This window comes from Phycodurus eques, chromosome 16 (assembly GCF_024500275.1).
Source record: "Phycodurus eques isolate BA_2022a chromosome 16, UOR_Pequ_1.1, whole genome shotgun sequence".
In the NCBI taxonomy this organism is placed as follows: Eukaryota; Metazoa; Chordata; class Actinopteri; order Syngnathiformes; family Syngnathidae; genus Phycodurus; species Phycodurus eques.
The window spans coordinates 23610482-23630292 of record NC_084540.1 but is presented as its reverse complement, the minus strand read 5'-3'; the positions used below and the strand labels follow the sequence as shown (position 1 = coordinate 23630292).

The 19811-nt window shown below is 50.5% G+C and overlaps 2 protein-coding genes and 1 long non-coding RNA gene across 3 annotated transcripts; 2 read left to right on the top strand and 1 right to left on the bottom strand.

Annotated features, from left to right (window-relative positions):
* Nucleotides 1–30: 30 nt before the first annotated feature.
* LOC133414649 (uncharacterized) lies at nucleotides 31–3208 on the bottom strand. The gene is made up of 5 exons (XR_009770066.1): nucleotides 1448–3208; nucleotides 557–727; nucleotides 377–428; nucleotides 221–285; nucleotides 31–122 (listed from the first exon to the last, which is right to left on the bottom strand). It is a non-coding gene; the product is annotated as an uncharacterized LOC133414649 (long non-coding RNA).
* Nucleotides 3209–3488: 280 nt separating this feature from the next.
* On the top strand, nucleotides 3489–12075 carry LOC133415159 (uncharacterized). Its single transcript, XM_061700996.1, has 7 exons — nucleotides 3489–3599; nucleotides 7120–7167; nucleotides 7242–7368; nucleotides 9055–9426; nucleotides 9504–9653; nucleotides 10685–10786; nucleotides 10957–12075. Exons 1-7 carry the CDS (start codon nucleotides 3489–3491, stop codon nucleotides 10995–10997), a joined length of 951 nt encoding a protein of 316 aa, XP_061556980.1. The 3' UTR covers nucleotides 10998–12075.
* Nucleotides 12076–14019: 1944 nt separating this feature from the next.
* Nucleotides 14020–19707, top strand: utp18 (UTP18 small subunit processome component). The gene is made up of 13 exons (XM_061700111.1): nucleotides 14020–14298; nucleotides 14402–14559; nucleotides 15549–15644; nucleotides 15736–15800; nucleotides 15917–16023; nucleotides 16992–17117; nucleotides 17289–17463; nucleotides 17525–17625; nucleotides 17715–17805; nucleotides 17903–18026; nucleotides 18406–18580; nucleotides 18644–18786; nucleotides 19562–19707. Exons 1-13 carry the CDS (start codon nucleotides 14125–14127, stop codon nucleotides 19584–19586), a joined length of 1560 nt encoding a protein of 519 aa, XP_061556095.1. The 5' UTR covers nucleotides 14020–14124; the 3' UTR covers nucleotides 19587–19707.
* The last annotated feature ends 104 nt before the right edge of the window (nucleotides 19708–19811 follow it).

Below are 19811 nucleotides of genomic sequence, written 5' to 3'. Positions count from 1 at the left end.
AACAACAACGCAAAGGAGATGAACTACAAGTTTATTCTTCTTCTCCTTGTCTGGTACTGCCCCAGAATCTCCTGGATCACCTCAGAAACCAGTCTCAGGTTTCCTCCGACCACCAGCTTGCCCTGCACAAACACACGCACACACACACACACACACACTAGTCCTGAATTGTGCATGTGAGATGTGTGCGTGTGCGTGCATGCGTGTGTGTGTTACTCACCTCACGATAGACGATGGCGGCTTCGACGGTGACGACTCCAGGAATCACCATTTTGTCCACCCATTCTACACACACACAGGATTTTGATTGTGTCCCAATGTAATTGCGACTGACTGAATCAATGAATGAATGAATGAATGAATGAATGTTTCTCACGTTTTAGTTTGGATTCAATGAGTTCTTCCAACAACTTGCTGGCAAGGTTCCTCTGCAAACACACACACACACGCACGCACACATACACACACACAAACACAGACTAATGAGGTTGTTGAAGTAATATTTATGTATATGTGCTATTTATGAGATAAACGTTCTCAGTCACTTTGAACTTACAAAAAGTCGTCCTAAGAATGTCGAAGGTCTGACTTTACATCTGAGGAAGAAAGATTAGCTTTTTAGTAGACGCGTGTGTGCACGTGTGTGTGTGTGTTCTAACTTGGCACGCCCATGAAGAAGAACCAGGCGGTTTCCTTTGATGTCCACCTTCATGAAGACCTCACACATCTGCAGGAAAAACACAACAACAAGATTTATAAGCATCGAAATAAAAAGCCAAAGTACCAGAAGAACCACAACAAAATATGGGAGCTCATTGGAGCTCCCATATTTTGTCAAAGCAACTTTTTCTAGTATTTGGGATGTAATATTGTCTCTATGGTGCCTCAGTACACGTGTGAAATATGAATTTAAATGATGCACACATTCCTGAGATCCAGACGTTTTTCTGCCGAGGCCTGAATTCAGCTCGTTGGAATTTCTCCAGCTTATCTACGTCACTAGCGAAGATCTCCGCTCCCGAGCGAGCGCCGCCGACATGACATGAATGCGTGTGCTCGCACAACACGGAGGCAACCAACCAGAGCAAAGGGGGCGGTCTAAGCCCAATCTGGACAAAGCCCATACAAAAGTGGCTCAAACAGAAGCAGCTGTCAGAGGGGCCTTTTCTGGACACTCAGATGACAAGACCAAGGTGTCCTTTCAAATGAAATTGATACTTTTGTTCTCAAAGTCCATGTTGGAGAGTCACTCTACGGAGGACTCAATAGCCCAAATATGGGAACTTGAAGAAGAACTAGCAAAAGAACCAGAGGAAAGACCTCGATACGAAGCAGAAAAAGAATCACAAGAAGAACCCGATGAAAAACCTCAGTAAGAAGAGAAGAAGAACCAGAAGAGGAAGCACAATTGTACTAATAATAGGTTTGTTGGCGTGCGGGTGCTTACCACAACGAGTCCGTCTTTGCTTCCGGGTGGTCTGGCTCTGGCGTCGGTTCTGAGGGCGAGTCCAGTCTCGTGAATGCTGACAGCTACGGGCTTCCTTAGCTCCACCTCCACCAGGCCCTACGGCCAATCGCAACGCATGATACTCATCATGTGACCTTGTGGCCAAAGAAGAGAGTTGGGCAGCATTTGCTCATTCCCAGCTGACTGACTACAAGTTTTGATATTGGGGACCGACATGGTTCGTCCACTGAAAATCCCTTTGTAGTCATTCGGGGGTCAGGAATGATGAAAGACTGCGTTTCATTTGTTGTTCCCGACTCCCGAATCGCTAGATACCCATTTTGATGTTGCGATTCGGAGGTCGGGAACGATGAATGATTTCCAACGCCGCATCGTTCCCGAGCCCCGAATCGCTAGACGGTGGACTGGAATCTACACATTGGAACCGCATTAGAAAACAATCGGTGACCATCTCGCGGCAACTCGTGACGGATTCGGAAGTACGGCCCGGCGGCGACCCTTCCTCACCGGGCAGAGGCCGAAGGCGTCCAGCGCGGCGGACCGCGGGCAGCTCGCCTGAGGGCCGAACGGGAAGTCGGTCTCGGCGCGCCGGAGGCCCTTTCGCGGTCAAAAGCCGACGCGCTCACCTGCGGCACGCTGACCGAGAACGCTCCGTCGTCGTGGAGCGGCCGCAGCAGCTCGCTGAAGAAGGTGTCAGAAAAACACGCCAACGCCATCGAAGACCGCTCGTCTACGGACGGAAGAGGAAAGTCGCCTTCACGTGTGTCACGTTTTCTCTTTTTGATGCTGGTCGCCGCATGTTCGTCCATGTCACGAAATCGAACAAATTGTAATTGTCGCCCGTTCCCTCTCTTTCCTCTTCCTTGGCAATTTTTTTGACAGATGTTGTGGTTCAACAGCAAGTAGTACAGTCGAGAGAATATGACACGTGGAGGCTCAAAACCCCGAAACCGTCCGGCGGATTATTGGTTGGAGCGAGGTCTATGAGGACAGGAGGGGGTACAAGACCACACTACCCGAGACCAGGACTCACTCAGACCAAGACGAGACCAAAACTTTTGGGAGTCTCGACAGAGAAAAGCTGAGATCGTGACAAGACCAAGAGTACATCACAAGAAAAAAATCAAGTTTCGACCGTTGGCATTTTCATTTTCTTTGAAATAACTTATCAGACAAAAGCACGTTTTGCAACTCTTTCAAAGCTCAAGATTGCAAATATGAACAATTTTCTTCCACTAAATTCTTGCCCAAAATAATGACAAATGAAGAGTCCAAGAAGCGCACGGTTGCATCGAAGAGACCGCAGCATTTTGTGGGCTAAACGTGCACGCTGGGGTCTCCTAGGAATGCGAATTTAAGGTGGAATTAAAACCTTCTTCTCAGAGAGACCAAATTAGATTCGCCGGTGTTACTTGCAGCCAACGTCGTGTTTCTGTTTTCTTGGAGATGCCGGCTGAAGTTGGATGTCGTCCCCGGCCGCCGTTTCAGTCAGTTGAAGCCCGCGCTTTTGCGTGTTGTTTTATGCGTTTGGACTTTGTGGTTGAGGAAGCCAAATTTCTTTTCGTTCGGTTCGTGGACAAGTCGCGCTCCGGCTCTCCTAGCTCACTTTGAGAGACCGCATTTTGAGGACCGGTCTCCGGTGTTGCGACACTACGGGTAACATTAGCGTGTGATGTTGCTACGCTAAAGCAGAACATGATAGCGTTTCCTAGAATCTTAATAATAGTCATCATTGTGAAGAAAAGTCACCTGCGGCGTATCGGCGGGACGTCGTGGTCGTTTCATTTTCACTGAACCTTGAGCTCGCCTGAGCGCACCTGACCGCCAGTCACGTGATGTCATAGACACACACACACACACACACATCAAGAACAACAAACACAATTTCCTGACTTGGAATTTAAAACAGAAATCCTGTTATGGATGTTATTCATCTGCCTGCTGCATCTCTTTGCGTGTGCGCGTGTCATGAAAAGAGTACGGTGGCCTCCCGAAACGAATCGCGGGTGCCGCCAAGCCGATGGCGGATGCTCCGAACGCCGAGAGCCCCCCGTGCACGCGACCGCCACGTCCGAGTACCCTGGAGCGACACACGAACCCCCGGTTGCTCCTGATGCTGCGTCATTACGAGGTGAATGAGGAGACGGTGTTCGAGTGCTTTGGGTGCCTTGAAGGTAGGAAAGCGCGAGCACGGCGAGTGAATGCTCATTTAGCTTTTATCAATGGAGAGTGAAAGCAGAAAGTGGGATTGATTCGGATTGCCACGTAGTTTGTAGGCGGGACACGATATTACTACGATCGGCACCCTACTGCTTCCTGGCGGGAGAAGAAGTTTGTGATTTGAATTTGCCGGCGTGAATATGTTTTCCGCTCACCCGAACCCGCTGTTAAATATATCGGAGAAGTTTCTCATCGATTTGCTTCGCTTGCGTTCGTATTATGGACGATTTTGAGAAAGGAAGATGCCTCGGCAGGAATCGTCCGATGCAAGGGCGCCTTGACGGAGGACGTGGCCGGCGTCGGTCCCGTGTTTTCACCTCGAAACCCTAACCCCTTAGTGTGTTGTGTCTTGCAAACTTAGAACCCTCCCACTTTCGAATAAATACGGGAGCGACGGGAGAGATTGTTGAGAGCGTGACGAGAGGCTGTCATCTGAACAAGCTCCCGTGCGCCCTCTCCTCATGAGAAAAAACAAACAAACAAGCGTCTTCATTCCTTTTGTGTCTATTGTTTTATAATGTTGGGTAAGATAAATCCAACACCCACCCTCACCCGAACCTTAACCCATCCTAAACCGCCCGAACACCCAAGCCTAGCCGTAAACCATACCATAACAAACGCCTTTGTTTTTATTTCGTACAAATGTGCTACATGTGGCACGGTGTGCGACTGGTTAGAGCGTCGGCCTCGCAGTCGTGAGGCCCCGGGTTCAATCCCCGGCCCCGCCTGTGCGGAGTTTCCTGCGTGGCTTTTCTCCGGGCACTCCGGTTTCCTCCCGCAGCCCAAAAACATGCGTGCTCGGTTAATTGACGACTCTAAATTGCCCGTAGGTGTGAATGTGAGTGCAAATGGTTGTTTGAAAACGTGTGCCCAGCGATTGGCTGGCAACCTGCCCGAAGATAGCTGGGATGGGCTCCGGCACGCCCGCGACCCTCGCGGGGAGAAGCGGCTCAGAAAATGGACGGATGGATGCGACGGCATGTTCGGGAGGGTCATCTCGTTCCTCCGTTTGCGTAGCCCGCCCTCCTCTCGACGCGGGAGCCAATCGTGTTGCAGTTGCCGAGAAACTGCGTGGGAATCCCGATAACGGGATGCCGCGTGCTGGCGCGGTGCATGCCGGGAAGGAGGTGACAAAGGCGGAAGAGGAGGGGAGGCGTCGTTCGGATCACGTCGTCAAGTCACAAACGTCTTTTCCCGTCCGTTTTCTACCGGGATACAGCAGCCAATTATAGTGCAGCGGCGCGCGTGCCGGAGCCAGTAACATTGGAGCGGGGCGTGTCCTGCCTCGAAAGGATGGGGGAATCCTAAAACGGAGGAGGCGAGTGAGGAAGAAGAGGCTAAAGGCTAATCGCTCGAGCATGCGCACACGGGTCGCGAACTCGCGCACAGGTGGGTCGGGACCACGGGACAGCGCACCTGCGCGCGCGCGAGCTTGCTAACTGCTAACGATGGCAACTTCCGACACATCTCAACGCGTCAGTCTCACGCGACCGAGCCTTAAGCGCAATCACGAGCTTTTCTGTTTCCTTTGGGTTGCGAGCTGCGCCACATGGATTTCACTGCATTGACAAGCACGCGGGTATGTTTGCGCGCGCGCGCGCGTGTTCCAATACGGCCTTGCTTTTAATCTATCAGGTACTCCTGAAGGCTGCCGATACTAGCCACTCGCCTTGTTGTTTTCCTTTGGGCTTGTGGCCACATCGCGTCGGCCTCTCTCCCGCATCCTCCCCTCCTCCTCGGGAACACCAAGTGCCCTCACGTCTTCCCTCTCCACATCCGTCCACCTTCTCTTCGGTCTTCCTCTCGCTCTCTCGCCTGGCAGCTCCGTCCTCATCACCCTTCGACCAATATACTCCCGCTCTCCCCTCCGGACGCGTCCAAACCATCCGAGTCTGCTCTTTGTCTCCGAAACCTCGAACCTTTGCCGTCCCGCCGATGAGCTCCTTTCTAATTTGACTCCGAGAGCGAACCTCAACATCTTCATTCTCTGCTCCTGTCGTCTCGTCCGTGCCGCCGCCTCTAATCCGTACGCCGTGGCTGGCCTCGCCGCTGTCTCGGTAGCTTTGCAAGCCTTCATTTTAGTCACATAACACACCCGACACCTTCCGCCACCTGTTCGGACCGGTTTCTTCACTTCCGTGCCACGTTCACCGTTGCTCTGGACCTCCACCCTCGCGATCTCTTCTCCTCGCAGAACCTCTCCACCCCTCTAATTCATGCACACACATACTGTCTTACCTCGGCCAATCTTCATCCTTCTCCTTTCCGGCGCATGCCTCCACCTTCACCTGCTCCCCGCTCTCACTGCAGACCATCTGCAAACATCGTGGTCCACGGGAATTCCGGTCTAACCGCATCTGTCAGCCTATCCATCAGCACTGCACACAGGAAGGGGCTCAGGGCTGATCCCTGATGCACCTCCACCTTCAACTCCTCTGTCACAACTACACCACATCTTCCCATCGCTATCTGGCCAACCTGTATAGATCTTTTTCTCCTTCTTTAGTGTCCAACCTGGCATACGTGTCATCATTTGCCTTTGGTTTGGCCTTTGCCAGCTCGACCTTTGCCCGACGACTAAGTTTCTACAATGTCCTTTTCTTAAACACAAAGCGTCACCACAGAGCCACCAGAGTCGCTAGGGCGGCACGGTGAACGACCGGTTAGAGCGTCTGCCTCCCAGTTCTGAGGACCGGGGTTCAATCCCCGGCCCCGCCTGTGTGGACTTTGCATGTTCTCCCCGTGCCTGGATGGGTTTTCTCCCACATCCCAAAAACATGCGTGAAGACTCTAAATTGCCCGTAGGTCTGAATGTGAGTGCGAATGGTTGTTTGTTTCTATGTGCCCTGCGATTGGCTGGCAACCAGTTCAGGGTCCTGCCCGATGACAGCTGGGATAGGCTCCAGCGTGCCCGCGACCCGCGTGAGGAGAAGCGGCTCTGAAGATGGATGGATGGATGGATGGATGGAGGTGTCGTTAGTGTTTACATAAATCATATCATTTTTGTATAAATTAGATACATGTATTTTTTTTACTTTTGTCCGAAGACAGCAACCCTAAAGATATATATATTTTTAATCAAGGTCGGGTAGTCATGCGTGTTAGCGTAGCGTACACAGGAAGTCTGCGAACATGTTTTTGGGGTTTGGTCACGTGACGTTCCACATATGGCGGATTATCTGTCGTCGTGTTAATTGAAATTGTTCGTATCAAAACTACTCGTGGTGTTGGTACTCAGTATTGGTGACGACTCGAGTGTGAATACTCGTACTGGTGTCGAACATCCGTAGTGTGCGCGCGTGTGTGTGGGTGTGAGAAAATGAGCATTGTTCCTGCATTTGCAATGCTGAATTTGAATGTCTGTCATGACGCACGTTGCTGTGGTGTTTTATTTTGAAAAGCTCACGACGGCCCTTGTGGTGTGTCCTCAGGTGAGTGACAGCAGCAGGATGCCCCTCCCACCGCCACCCTTCACTCAGGTACACGCAAAGTACTCACAAATATGCAAACGTGACGATGGTATCGGTGATGACGTGACCCCGCCCCCTCGCAGGCCAACCAGCAGAGCCCGGAGGAGGTCAAAGGTGGCCCCGCCCACCTACTCCCGGACCTCCGCCAAGGCACGGACCACCCCTACTTCCGCCTGTACCAGTACCTCCACCAGGGGGCGCCACACAAGAGTAAGAAAACAAACAGGAAGTCACATGAACATGTCGGGCTTGCCATTGACTTCCTGTCAGTCACGAGGGGTGCATCTCATTTCTGTATGCGGAGCTCCTCCATTTCCACGCTAGCTCCTCCTCCCAGACGTTCAGTCGAGGAGCGAGGAAATTGACAGAGGAGCGAGGCGGGAGGGACAAATAAGACAACCGTTCCTCGATGACGTCGTTTCACGGAGACGTCTACGAAAGATGACGTCACGTCATTGACGTGTCACAAATGAAATGTCCGCGTGGCTAAATTATTACTATCACCAAAAATGGCCACTTAATGCTTTATATATTTTGTGGGATTACATTAAAGTCAAATATAATCAACACTGTTACACTTTACAACTTTGGAGATGCAAAGATGATCGTGATTGGTCAATCCCCATCACGCCCCCCCCCCCACCACCACCACCACACGGACACAGCGCATTTTTGGAGTGACTCGTAAATATATGTAATGTATTCGTATGTATTACGTTGAATGCAAGGAACTGTCACACCAAGCGAACATTTTTATATTCTTTATGTTCCCAAACCTTAGACATATGTGGTTGGTTAGGCATATAGTAACCGTGACCCAGCGTAATTAAGTTTTTTTAGTATTAAATACTGCCACAAATATAACAGACACTCATCAAAATATGTATATTCAAATTAAAATAATCAATGAATGAAAGAAAACAAGATGAACTATTTAATTTGAAATTCCGCGCCGTGCGTGCCCATTTTCAAAGGTCAACATCGAGGAGCTACAGGACTTCGATTCAGTTCAACTTTATTCTCCCTTGGGGGACTTTTTAAAATGTTTAGATTTTTTGCAGGCAGGTAAAAAACATAGACATAGGAAGTCCGATCACATACAATCAACAACAACACTGGAGAGGGACGAATACATGATAAAACCATCGAACCGCAAGGGACAACTGGAGGCAGGAACAATATATTTGTGTCCATGAAAGTGTCACTTTTTAAAATTGACATTTAATTGTGTGATGGCTTGAGTAACAAAAGACATTTTCACCCTGTTTGATTTTGCCTTTGGCACTCTGAATCTGCTGCCCGAGGATAGGAGCTGCAGCTCGGCGTGTAGCCGGCGATCAGGACGGCGCGTAATGTCCTGAGCCTCGGAGCGGACTCTCCCGAAAAAGGTTGTTGACAGGTCGGATAGTGTGACGCCCGTCGTTTGAACTGCGTGTTCTAACCTGGTTTATCACCTAACGTGAGGCGGAGGATACATCAGATGTCACCGCTCCTTAATATGGCGGCGTGACAACAACTTCCGGGTCGCGTTCAGCGCTTTGAGGAGCGAGGAGCGTTGCATTTGAGGGACTTGAGATGCACCCTACCCTGTACTTCCCGTCTGGTGAATGACTTCCTGTCTTGTCTATGACTTCCTCTTATTAACAAAGATCTACTTTGTACTTCCTGTCTGCTGAATGACATTCCTGTCTCATTCGTGACAAGCTATATAGTACTTCCTGTCTGGGGAATGACTTCCTGTCTCGTCTATGACTTCCCGTCACAATAAGCGACGCTTTGTTATGTACTTCCTGTCTGGTGAATGACATCCTGTCTCGTCTATGACTTCCCGTCACAATAAGCGACGCTTTGTTATGTACTTCCTGTCTGGTGAATGACATCCTGTCTTGCTGCTAGAAGATTGCTCGGCCGGTGCATCGTCGCCCCGCCCCCCCCAGCCCAACCATCTCCATGACGATGCTCCGAGCCTCGCCCCGCCCCCTTCTGCAGGCTCCTCCCCTGTCCCGCCTTCTCACCGCCATCAGAGTCGCCGAGGCCACGCGCCCTCCCCACCGACCACTTACGACCGAGACGAGCCCCTCCCGCCGGCCCCTCCCGTCCAGGCCCCGCCCTCCTCTCTGGCCTCGACTGCCTATGGCGGGGAGGTGGAGCTTCTGCAGCCACACGCCTCCCCTGGCGGCAAGAGAACCTCCCCTTCGCTGGGAGGCCACACCCCCTCCAGGGATCCTCCGCCCGTCTCTCCCGCCCGCAGGCCGGCGCCCCCCGCAGGTGAGAAGCCTTTCGTCCTCATCCCATGACCTTCACATGACCTATGACCTTCACTTGACCTTCTCTTTTCTCTGCAGCCGCCAAAGAGGCTCCGCCCCCTCCTCCGTACAGGACAGCGGGGAGCCCCTCCCAGTCCTCTGACCCCCCCGTCAGGGGTAAGCCCCCCCCTCCGCCGCCCCCCCCTCTCCGCCATGGACACGCCTCCTCCGTCATTCCGTGTCTGGGAGGTGAGTTCTTACAAGACGCTTGCAACGATCAATTTAGTTTAGTTTATTAGTCAAGACCTTATTTGATTCCTTATTTGATTTCTGGGGGGCGGCTTCCCTAGTTTGTTGCGTGTTCTCACTGATGTGCATTGCTTCCACCGTCAGAACCGGAACTGGCCCCATATATTCGTGACATGAAGTTTCAATGATTGCGCATACAATCACATTCGTGCATTCATTTTCATCTGAATCAACTTTTCCTCTTTGTTACTTTTCATTTTTTGGGATCCATTTTCTGTGCCGGAGCACGCCCTGAACCGGTCGCCAGCCAATCGCAGGGCACATACAAACAAACAACCATTCGCACTCACATTCACACCTACGGGCAATTTAGAGTCTTCCATTAACCTACCGCGCATGTTTTTGGGATGCGGGAGGAAACCGGAGCGCCCGGAGAAAAGCCACGCGGGCACGGGGAGAACGTGCAAACTCTGCACAGCCGGGGCCGGGGATTGAACCCCGCACCTCAGAACTGTGAGGCTGACGCTCTAACCGGTCACCCGCCGTGCCGCCATTTTCTCAACTTTGTCTCAGTGCGCTAGTTCTTTGTCTCTCAGCGACCGTCTCGTCTTCGCTGTGAAGTCAGCGTTCACCGGCTGAAATGCAGATATTTGATTGGCTGAATGAGATGGCCTCGCGGCATGTAATTGGTCTGCGCCTTTTGTCAGCCGCTAAACCACCGCCGTAAAGCCAAAAATATCTGCGCCGCAAAACAGCATTTGGTCCGGACTCGGACCGCGGTCCACCCGTTAGTGACCGCTATTCGAGATGAAGCTTTGATCCTTCAACGTCCCTCGGAAAATCTCCGTTCCTTCACCTTCTCGTCAGCTAGTTCGCGGCTAGTTGGCAGCTGGCTGTGTGTGTGTAACAAGTGGTCGTAATTCGCTAGGTGTCTTCATGTGACTGATATGTAAAGTTTGTGTTGTTGCTCGACATGTTTTCTTCTGAGTGACATGTGAAAGTTGTTTGTTGTTGTTGTTTTATGTCCTCAGACGACTTTGAGTCCAAATATTTGTTTCATCCGCTGGACGACTTCCCTCCTCCAGACGAGTATCGACACTTTGCCAAGATCTACCCGAGCAAGGCCTACTCAGGTCACAAAAACAACAAGACAAACAACAACACAAATCAATCTTACCATAACACAAACGACAATCTAAACAAGTCTTACAATGTGTCTGCTGCATGATGAACACAGGGGGGCGCTAACACGGCTAATGCTTTTGTGTGTGTGTGTGTGTGTGTGTGAATGTGCGCGTTGCAGCCATGCGAGGGGCTCCCCCGTTGCCCCCGGTGGGCAGGTGAAGACTGCGCTGCCCTTTGATGACATCATCGCATCCCCCCTCCCCCATGTGAGTGACCATTGGAGGGAAGCCGCGAATCGGATGAGACAGTCTGCCCGTTTCTTCCTCCTCCTGAGCAGCCGCGCTTCTGTTGTGGGCGGAGCCTCGGCCACGACAGATGTCACGTGAATGCTTAGAGTCGCATTTTCAAAACACTTTGCGCGCTAACGTTGTCCCCTCGCTAGACTAACTTTTTCGCCTAACATTGTCACATCGCTAAGCTAGCGTCACCCTGCTAGGCTAGCATTGTCACCTGGCTCGTGTAAACTTGTCATCTCACTAGGCTATCGTTGCTAGGGCTAATGTCATCACATTGCTAGGCGAGCATTGTCACCACACAAGGCTAACATTATAACCTCGTTAGGTGAACGTGGCAGTGTCGCTAGGCTAGTGTCACTAAAGTTGTCACATCGCTAGGCCAAAGTCACATTAGGCTAACGTCAGCACATTGTTAGACTAACGCACTGCACTCGGCTAACGTTGTCAAATCGCTAAGCTAATGTCACATCACTAGATTAATGCGGTTCTGTCGCTGTGCTACAATTGCTAGGCTAACACAGTCATGTCATGAAGTCCGCATCACCTTGCTACCCTGACATCGGTGTACTGGGCTAACACACTCACCTGGCCAAGCTAACATGGTCACGTCGCTAGGCTAATGCAGCGATCCATCTCATATTGACAAGGAACTTTCTGGAAGAATTTCAGCAGGCTGGGACAAGAAGTGGAGAGTTCTTTGACTTGTCATCCTCGCTGTGTTTGTTTGTTTGTTTGTTTGTTTGTGGCATGTGTCTTTAGCTCAACTTGGAAAGGTCATCTTACTGAACCTGATTTTATTTTGAAAGGTAGACTTGTTTACGCTCTTTTCCTGCGGCTGTGGTCATGTGCTTTTACTCCAGCTGTAATCACGAAAATAACAACAGCTCAAAAGCTTATTTAACAAGGAAATAATGAAAGCGTGTTCGCCGTGGTCTCCATCCGTAAGAGTCGTGAATTAACGACGTCGTCCTTTCCTCTTTCCTTTCCAAAGCAACCAAAATCAATGAACTTGTTTCACGTTTACGCTCACACGAGATCTACTTTGTTCATTATATTTTCGACGTCTACGGTATCCGTACGATCGTGTTTATTGAACGGAGACACGTTATTGATTGGAGATTATTTGCCTCTTGTCTCTGGTTTGGCTTTGTAGTGTATTTTGTAGAAGAGACGTTTTCACAGTATAGTCGAATGCGTGCAAACGAGTGACCGCTTCAGCCATTTCTCTTTCAACTATCCCCATCAAAGAGGGCAATTGCATTCCTGAGACCCCATGCCAATACCAATTACAGGGCATTACGTCGTCTGGGTAAGCTGCGGGACGAGGCTGCTTGTGTAACGTCAAAGCTTACGATCGCCTCGGGAAGAGGGAGTAGCTGCACCGTTCCAACCGCAATGAACCAATCAGGCGTAGGGGCGGTCCTGAAGAGTACGCCCACAGACGCGGGATGTTCGGGGCTGGGCTCAGAGCGAATTTAGCTTGGCCAGACCCGGAAATTCACCGCGGCTTCACAGGAAACGTCGGCGAAAAAACGGACCGCGAAAGAAAAAGCAGCGCGGCGTTGCAATTGTCCGGTTCTATGTTGCAAATCAGATACAGAGTCAGTGGACGGGCTTGTCTTTGCTTTCTTGTGGGCTCTCGTTCACAAGCCGCCAATGGAGCGCGTGCGTTTCTTTTCTTACTTTTAAAACAATAACAACCGCATTTAAACCCACATAATATGTTGAGAGCGAACAAGCGCAATGGATACGACAAAAATATTGTACAAACAGTGTAGAAAAATAGCATAACAACTGTAATAATACTCACACATCTGCGAGGGATGACTGACGCCGGAAATGTAAACATTCCATCAAATGAAATAAAACGTGAGCAACTGGACAACGAAATTGCGTGTGAATGATGAAATGTTGAAAATGTGATTCCCTTCTGAATCATTTGGAATAATGTGGATTTAATGAGGGAAATGTTGGGGAAGGAGAGAATCATGTATAGAATGTCGGTGAAAAAATGTGGAATGTTGCGGAACTTTTTTGTTTTCAACGTCTCATTGGAAATGAAGTGGGAACGGCAGTTGTGAAGTTGCGGGTTCAGATCCGAGATTTTTGCATGTTCTCCCCGTGCCCGCGTTCATGGCTTTTCTCAGGGTACTCCGGTTTTCCTCCCACATCCCCCAAAACATGCACACTAGGTTGATTGAAGACTCGACATTGCCCGTAGGTGTGAATGTGAATGGTTGTTTCTTTTTATGTGCCCTGCGATTGGCTGGTTGAACTGGTGACCAGTTCAGGGTGTACCCCGCCTCTCGCCCAGAGTCAGCTGGGATGGCCGCCAGCACGCGCCTGAGAAGCCTGTACAGAAAATGGATGGATAATGATAATCACAATAACAATAATAATAATAGTGTAGACCAGTGGTGTCAAACTCATTTTTGTCACGGGCCACATCGCAGTTATGGTTCCACTCGGAGGGCCGTTATGGCTGCAAACCCATATGAATGTATGATTGCCTCATATTATGACACATACACAAATTAATGGATCATTACTTTTGCAATCAAAAGCCAGTAAAAAGTGTTTGCTCAACTACAGTATGGATCAATGTTATTTTTAAAGTGGGGTTGGTAACCAAAACGGCTTGCAATATCTCAATATGTTTAAAAGTGAAGCCAATTTGGAAGTTTGGTATTTTCGCAAGAAACACAAAATCGATGCACACTCTCGCGGGCCACATCAAATGACGTGGCGGGCCGGATCTGGCCCCGGGCCACCAGTTCGACACCTGTGGCGGAGAGCCTAACAAATTGTGTGAAATTGCGAAGGCTTCCAGCAAGCTTTTCGTAACTTCTCGTTGAACGTGAGCAAAGCATTTCCGCCTTTGAGCACAAGGGGGCAGACTCCATTTTGTGAGGCAGCCTTGAGGCTCACTTCCTTTTCCTGGTGACGTCACCGGAAGTCACGTTCCCACGTGCGCTAACAGCCTGACGACAGGGCGTAAGAAGAAGTCAAGACGTTTGTCGACCACACGAGACTCGTTTGCGGATCCAAACATGGCGGCCAGGAAGAGGAGCGCGCGCTCGTTGGTGGAGGACGCGGACGTGCCGACGGAAGAGGCGCGCGCACGCCGGAGGAACGTCGAGAGTTTGGCGGTGTTGCGCGCGCACGAGCCTGCCGTGCAACAGCTGGAGGAGCTCGTGTTTGGCGACGTACACGCGCCTCTGCAGGTAACGCGCTCTCATATGACGTCATCACGCGGCACTGATGAATATCAAAAATCATTTGGAGCGCGTGCGTGTGTGTGTGTGTGTGTGTGTGTGTGTGCGAGAGGATGAGGACGAAAAGGAGGAGGCGTTGCCACACGAAGAAGAAGAACCGGCCAAAGAATTTTTCCTCCAATCAGAAGAGGAGACACAAGCTCATTTAGGTCCTCCGCCAATCAAACGAGCAGCTGCTTGGACTGATGAAGATGATGAGCTGGATGAAGAGTAAGTATGTGTGTGTGTGTGTACTCGTTGTTCCCATTGCAGCTGACATAGGAAAGGTCTGTTCCAGGGTCAATCCGTTACAGTCACATGTCGGTGTTCCTCGCCCATTTTCAAATGAAACTATATTTTCAATTGACTCTCGCTGATTTGCTTTTCACTGTATGCCCTTGAAATGAACTTGAAAAATGTCTAAGTCCACAGTACTCGATGGAAACGAACTGTTTTAACAACAAAAATGCAGCAGGGCCGCGAGCGCGCGATCTGCATGGAGCGACGCGCTGCCTTCCGGTCAAATGCGGTCCAGGTGCGAGTACAAGTCGGACTGTATATAGTCGACAAGTACCCGGCTTCGACCGGGATACGCGGAACATTTCTTAACTTCTGCCCCTCGCACCGACGCACTATTATCAAGACCGTGGCTCTTTTTTGCCGCATTCATTTGGAGCTGACTGTTAGCCGCCATTTTGTTTCCAACCAACGCTGGGGGTGGGCGACAGCCGGGCTCGCCTCCGTCTGAAGTGGAGGCAGAGAAGCACGTGCGCGTCGCGCTGGGCCGTATGGAAAAATAACTTTCGCGACGGGCCCCGTTTTGTATCCCAATAACGATATAGCGCGACATCCTACGTTCTCAGTTATTTGGAAGCGACGTTAAACAGATCTGTCGCAAATGAGAAATGCATCCAGTAGTGCTGCAGCTATTGAATATATTTTAGTCATTGAGTATCTGCCTGATCAAATAATTCTATCAAGTCATCGAGTATTCGGATAAGCTCAATTAGCAGTGATGAATACACAAGAGAAAATGACGCATTTCATTTATTTCTTAAATTCACGTTGTGAATAGCAGCAAACTGTATTTTCATGTCTACAAACATTTCCCGTGAGGCAATTTCAAACAAAAATAAAAAATATTTTCAGGAGAAGAATTCAAAGATAGTAGTAGGCTAAGCTAATGTTAGTGTGTGTGTGTGTCTGTGTGTGTGTGTCAGAGTGGACATGCAGCATCGTTTCCGTAGCGACCTGATGCGAGGAGACGCCGAGTCCAGCATGAGCAAGAAAAAACTTCAGCAGAGGATGAGAGACCAGTCAGTACACACGCGCGCGCGCACACACACATTTGTCACGTGCGCACACTCAAATCACGCTCAAGCGCACGTGTGCACGCGTGTGCGTCAGTTTCCAGAAGTCGATGGGCGGAGCTCCAGCCTGGGCTGTCAGCGGCGGCAGGAAGTTGACGAAAGGTGAAAACAAAACAACCGGAACGTGGTCCAGGAAGTACTCTCATGTTGTACTCGCAAAGTACAAGTTGACATACTTGCATCCAATTGGCTGCTCGTGTGTGTGTGTGTGTGTGTAGATGACGATGATGATGACGAGGAGGAAGACGACGACGACGACGACCTTCTGAGGAGGACGGGAAACTTCGTGGCATCTTCGGACATTTTGTCCAGCGGCATCCTCAGGGTCAGTGCTCACGGTCACACGCGGGTCACGCGCGCGTGCATCGTCTTTGCGTGCTAGCCCTGCCCGCTGCCAGCTCTGATGGTTGTCGTCATAGCGACCGGACACGTTGCGGTTTGTTGCGGTCGTCGCGGCGACACGCGTAGCGATCGCTCGGCAACGACCGCGTATGGTCGCCATGGCGACGGGTCCATTAACAATGCGCTCGTCGCGGCGACTGTACGTGTGTTCTGGTTCTCACGGCGACCAGATGCATCGACGAGGTATCTCTCACGATGACGGACGTGTTAACCTTGTGGTTGTCATGACAACCATGCACGGTTTTGGTCAAGTCAAGACAGTAATGCCACGATGAGGGCAGCTCGACGTGCTTGTCGTCATGATGACATCAACACGCTTGTTCTTGCTGTCAAGGTAACCATGCATGTGTTCTGGTTGTCATGGTGACAGGTGTGTCGCTGCATGGTCGTCACGGCAACCATTCGTGTTTTCTTGTCATGACAACCAGATCAGTGCGTCTGGTCAGTAACAGTTGTGTTGATGTACGGTTGTCATGACGCCCAGATCCATCGACTTTGTGTCCGTAACGATGAGTCGTGTTCAAGTGGTTGTCATGACAACTGTACATGCATTTTGTCCTGACGGCGAGATATATTCATGTTTGTCGTCGTGACGATTAGTGTTGATGTTGCCATGACAACAAGCATGTCTAGCTGTGTTCACCGCGGTGACCCGTACGTGCGCACGTGTGTTTGGGTTGCCATAGCAACAGGTGTGTTGACACATAGTTATGGCAACCGTACACGTCGTATTTGCCAGATACGGTCGCCGTGTTATGGTCGTCGCGACGACCGCATTTTTTGTCAGTCGTGATGACCCGCTACGTTGATGTTGCGGTTGTCATGGGGTGGTCGACGGAGTGGTCGTTATGGCGTCACGAGCCTTGACGCCCTGTGGTCACTGTGCGCTAGATGAAGCGGTGTCTCCACGCCAACGCCGCGCAGCCATCTTCCGATCGTCTGACGTCCGTGCGCTTCCACCCGTCGGCTCAGGTGCTCTTAACGGCCGGCCTGGACTGCTCGCTGTCAATCTTCCAGGTCAGTAGGTGGCGACACCTCAACCGTTATATCGCCGTTTTCATATAGAGGACCTAGAAAATCCTTTGAAGCGAGTGGGCAGTCGCGTTCCCAATCGTTAATCGTTCCCGACCGCCCAATCGCGACATCGCTAATGGGAGTGCCGCGCGTGTGTGTCCCTCTGCGCCGCAGGTGGACGGTCAAACCAACGCCAAGATCCAGAGCGTCCACCTGGAGCGTTTCCCCATCCACAAAGCCAGCTTCAGTTTCCACGGCGACGCCATCATCGCCACCAGCCTGAATAACAAAATGTTCTACGTGTACGACATGATAGAAGGATGCGTCACCCCCGTGCAACACGTCAGAGGTACGCGCAGTCGCATCGTCAGCAATCGCACGCACTCACGTGTGCGCCGGCGTGTGTTCAGGGCTGCACGAGGCCCGAGTGAAGGAGTTCTGCGTGTGCCCTGATGGGGGCGCTCTGTTGCTGACGGGAAGTCGAGGATACCTGCACATGCTCACGCTCAAGGTGTGCGCAAAAACGCTTCTTGTTAAACTTTCACAATGACGGCAACGTTGCTGATGAAAGCTTATGTGTGTGCACGCGTGTGTGTTCAGACCAAGGAGGTGGTTGGCAGCATGAAGATGAATGGCGAGGTGGTGGGCGTGGCTCTTAGCGGTGACGGGAGCAAAGTCTTTGCCAACTCAGGCAAGTTGATCATATGACCCGGTGTCATCATCAATGACATCATCACCATGCGGCTCGTGTGAGCGAATAATGACATTGCGGCGCTGACCTCACGCAGAGGACGGTGAGGTGTACGTGTGGGACGTGCGCAGCAGTCGCTGCGTCAGCAAGTTCGCCGACGACGGCTGCGTCACCGGCACGGCCATTGCGGCGTCCCCCGACGGGCGCTACCTGGCGTGCGGGTAAGGTGCGCACGCACTTTTGTCCACACCCGCTGTCGCCACGTCACATTACATGTCGTCAAATTTACGTAACATGTCGTCACGTTACATAACGTCATGGCACGTCACATTTCGTAACATGTTATGTCACATCACGTTACGTCACGTCGTTACATTGCGTATCATGTCACGTCCCGTTATGTAACGTCACTTCATATTACAGCACGTCGTCACATTATGTAACATGTCACGTCACATTACATAACGTCGTCAGATTACATCATCCTGTCATGTCACGTAATGTGACGTCACATTACGTCATATGTCACCTTGCATCACATCATGTGACATCGTGCCACATCACCACTTTATATCACACCGTGTTATTTTCCCGTTTCAGCTCACAGGCGGGCGTGGTCAATGTGTACTCGCAGGACGCGTGCGTTAACTCGGCCAATCCCAAGCCTCTGAAGGCCATCATGAACCTGCTGACCCCCGCCACCGCGCTCACCTTTAACCCCAGCGCGGAGATCCTGGCCATCGCCTCGCGACACCAAGACGAGGCCGTCAGACTGGTGAGGGACAAATAGGATGATGGTGATGATGGCGATGGTGATGATAAACGATGATGTCATCAGGTTCACGTGCCCAGCCTGAGCGTCTTCTCCAACTTTCCCGCGTCCAAGAGGAAGTTTGTCTATCGAGCTTCCTGTCTTGACTTCTCGCCCCACAGCGGTTTCTTCTCATTGGCCAACAACAAGGGACACGCCCCCCTCTTCAGGTCAGACAGCCAATCAGAAGTGCGGCTCTCAAAGAACACGAGTTGCGAACTTTATTAAATGGATACATTGACATAAAAACGCATTAATAAAAAAAAAAAAAAAATAAGAAGCATAGAGGAGGGATCAAAATAAATTGATATCTAATCTTCAAAAGAAAAAACAGATTAGATGTTTCATGTTCGTATAAAACTAGTGCTAAGTGGGAAGTAGAACATTATTGACTGTGATATATGATATAATAACATGGACCAATTACAAGACAACCAATATGTACAGTGTACAAAACATCTGTTGATATGCGTCGTAGTGATGAGAATTCAAGCGACATGAAAAGGGACAGTCTAAAAAAACATAGCAGTTCTCAATGTCGTCACCAAAATTGATGCGGACATCTCAACTCATGCTCACTTTAACTTCTGAAAATATCAAATCGCCAATATGGATTTTGTTACGCCTTTTCCTCATTAAGCAGCATTAAGCTTTTTCTTTATAGTGAGCGCCTATGGAGAGGAAAAGGCGTAACGTGGCCAAAATCAGTAATATTGGGGTTATCGATTTGATATTTTCACAAGTTGAAGTGGGCACGAGTTAAGATGTCCACATAAATGTTGGTAACAATTGATCGCAGCTTTGGGACATCGAGCGACCTTTTTTACGGGAAGCCTTTTAGATTGTCCCGTATGAAAATGGAAATGTGCATGTCTCCTTTGAACAATGAGTCGTGTCACTGATTCGCCTGTCCTTGTGCTTGCGCGCGTGCATGTGTGTGTGCAGGCTGCTGCACTACAGGAGCTTCTGAAGATGAAGAAGAGGGCGCAGTCACGGCCGGAGTCACTTGTGTGCAAAGCCATCCAAGCGTGTGTGTGACGTGTGCGCATTTGTTTTGTTTTCCTAATCAGGAAATAAACTTTCGTATCCTTTCTTGGTCTTCTGGTCGTTTGATTCCGACTGCTAGCTTAGCCTAGTGTAGCTTAGCTCCTCCTGCTTAGCGTGTTGTTGAAGTGCGGCGATCACGCCGGCGACG

What these genes read in the sequence shown, in the direction of transcription:
- utp18 (XM_061700111.1), top strand. Translation starts at nt 14,125, where the DNA reads ATGGCGGCCAGGAAGAGGAGCGCGCGCTCGTTGGTGGAGGACGCGGAC. An exon ending in CAGCAGAGGATGAGAGACCA is followed by an intron (nt 15,645 to 15,735) that starts GTCAGTACACAC and finishes CGTGTGCGTCAG; the next exon opens with TTTCCAGAAGTCGATGGGCG. An exon ending in CCCCGTGCAACACGTCAGAG is followed by an intron (nt 17,464 to 17,524) that starts GTACGCGCAGTC and finishes GCGTGTGTTCAG; the next exon opens with GGCTGCACGAGGCCCGAGTG.
- LOC133415159 (XM_061700996.1), top strand. Translation starts at nt 3,489, where the DNA reads ATGGCGGATGCTCCGAACGCCGAGAGCCCCCCGTGCACGCGACCGCCA. An exon ending in CCAGGGGGCGCCACACAAGA is followed by an intron (nt 7,369 to 9,054) that starts GTAAGAAAACAA and finishes TCTTGCTGCTAG; the next exon opens with AAGATTGCTCGGCCGGTGCA. An exon ending in CCCGAGCAAGGCCTACTCAG is followed by an intron (nt 10,787 to 10,956) that starts GTCACAAAAACA and finishes TGCGCGTTGCAG; the next exon opens with CCATGCGAGGGGCTCCCCCG.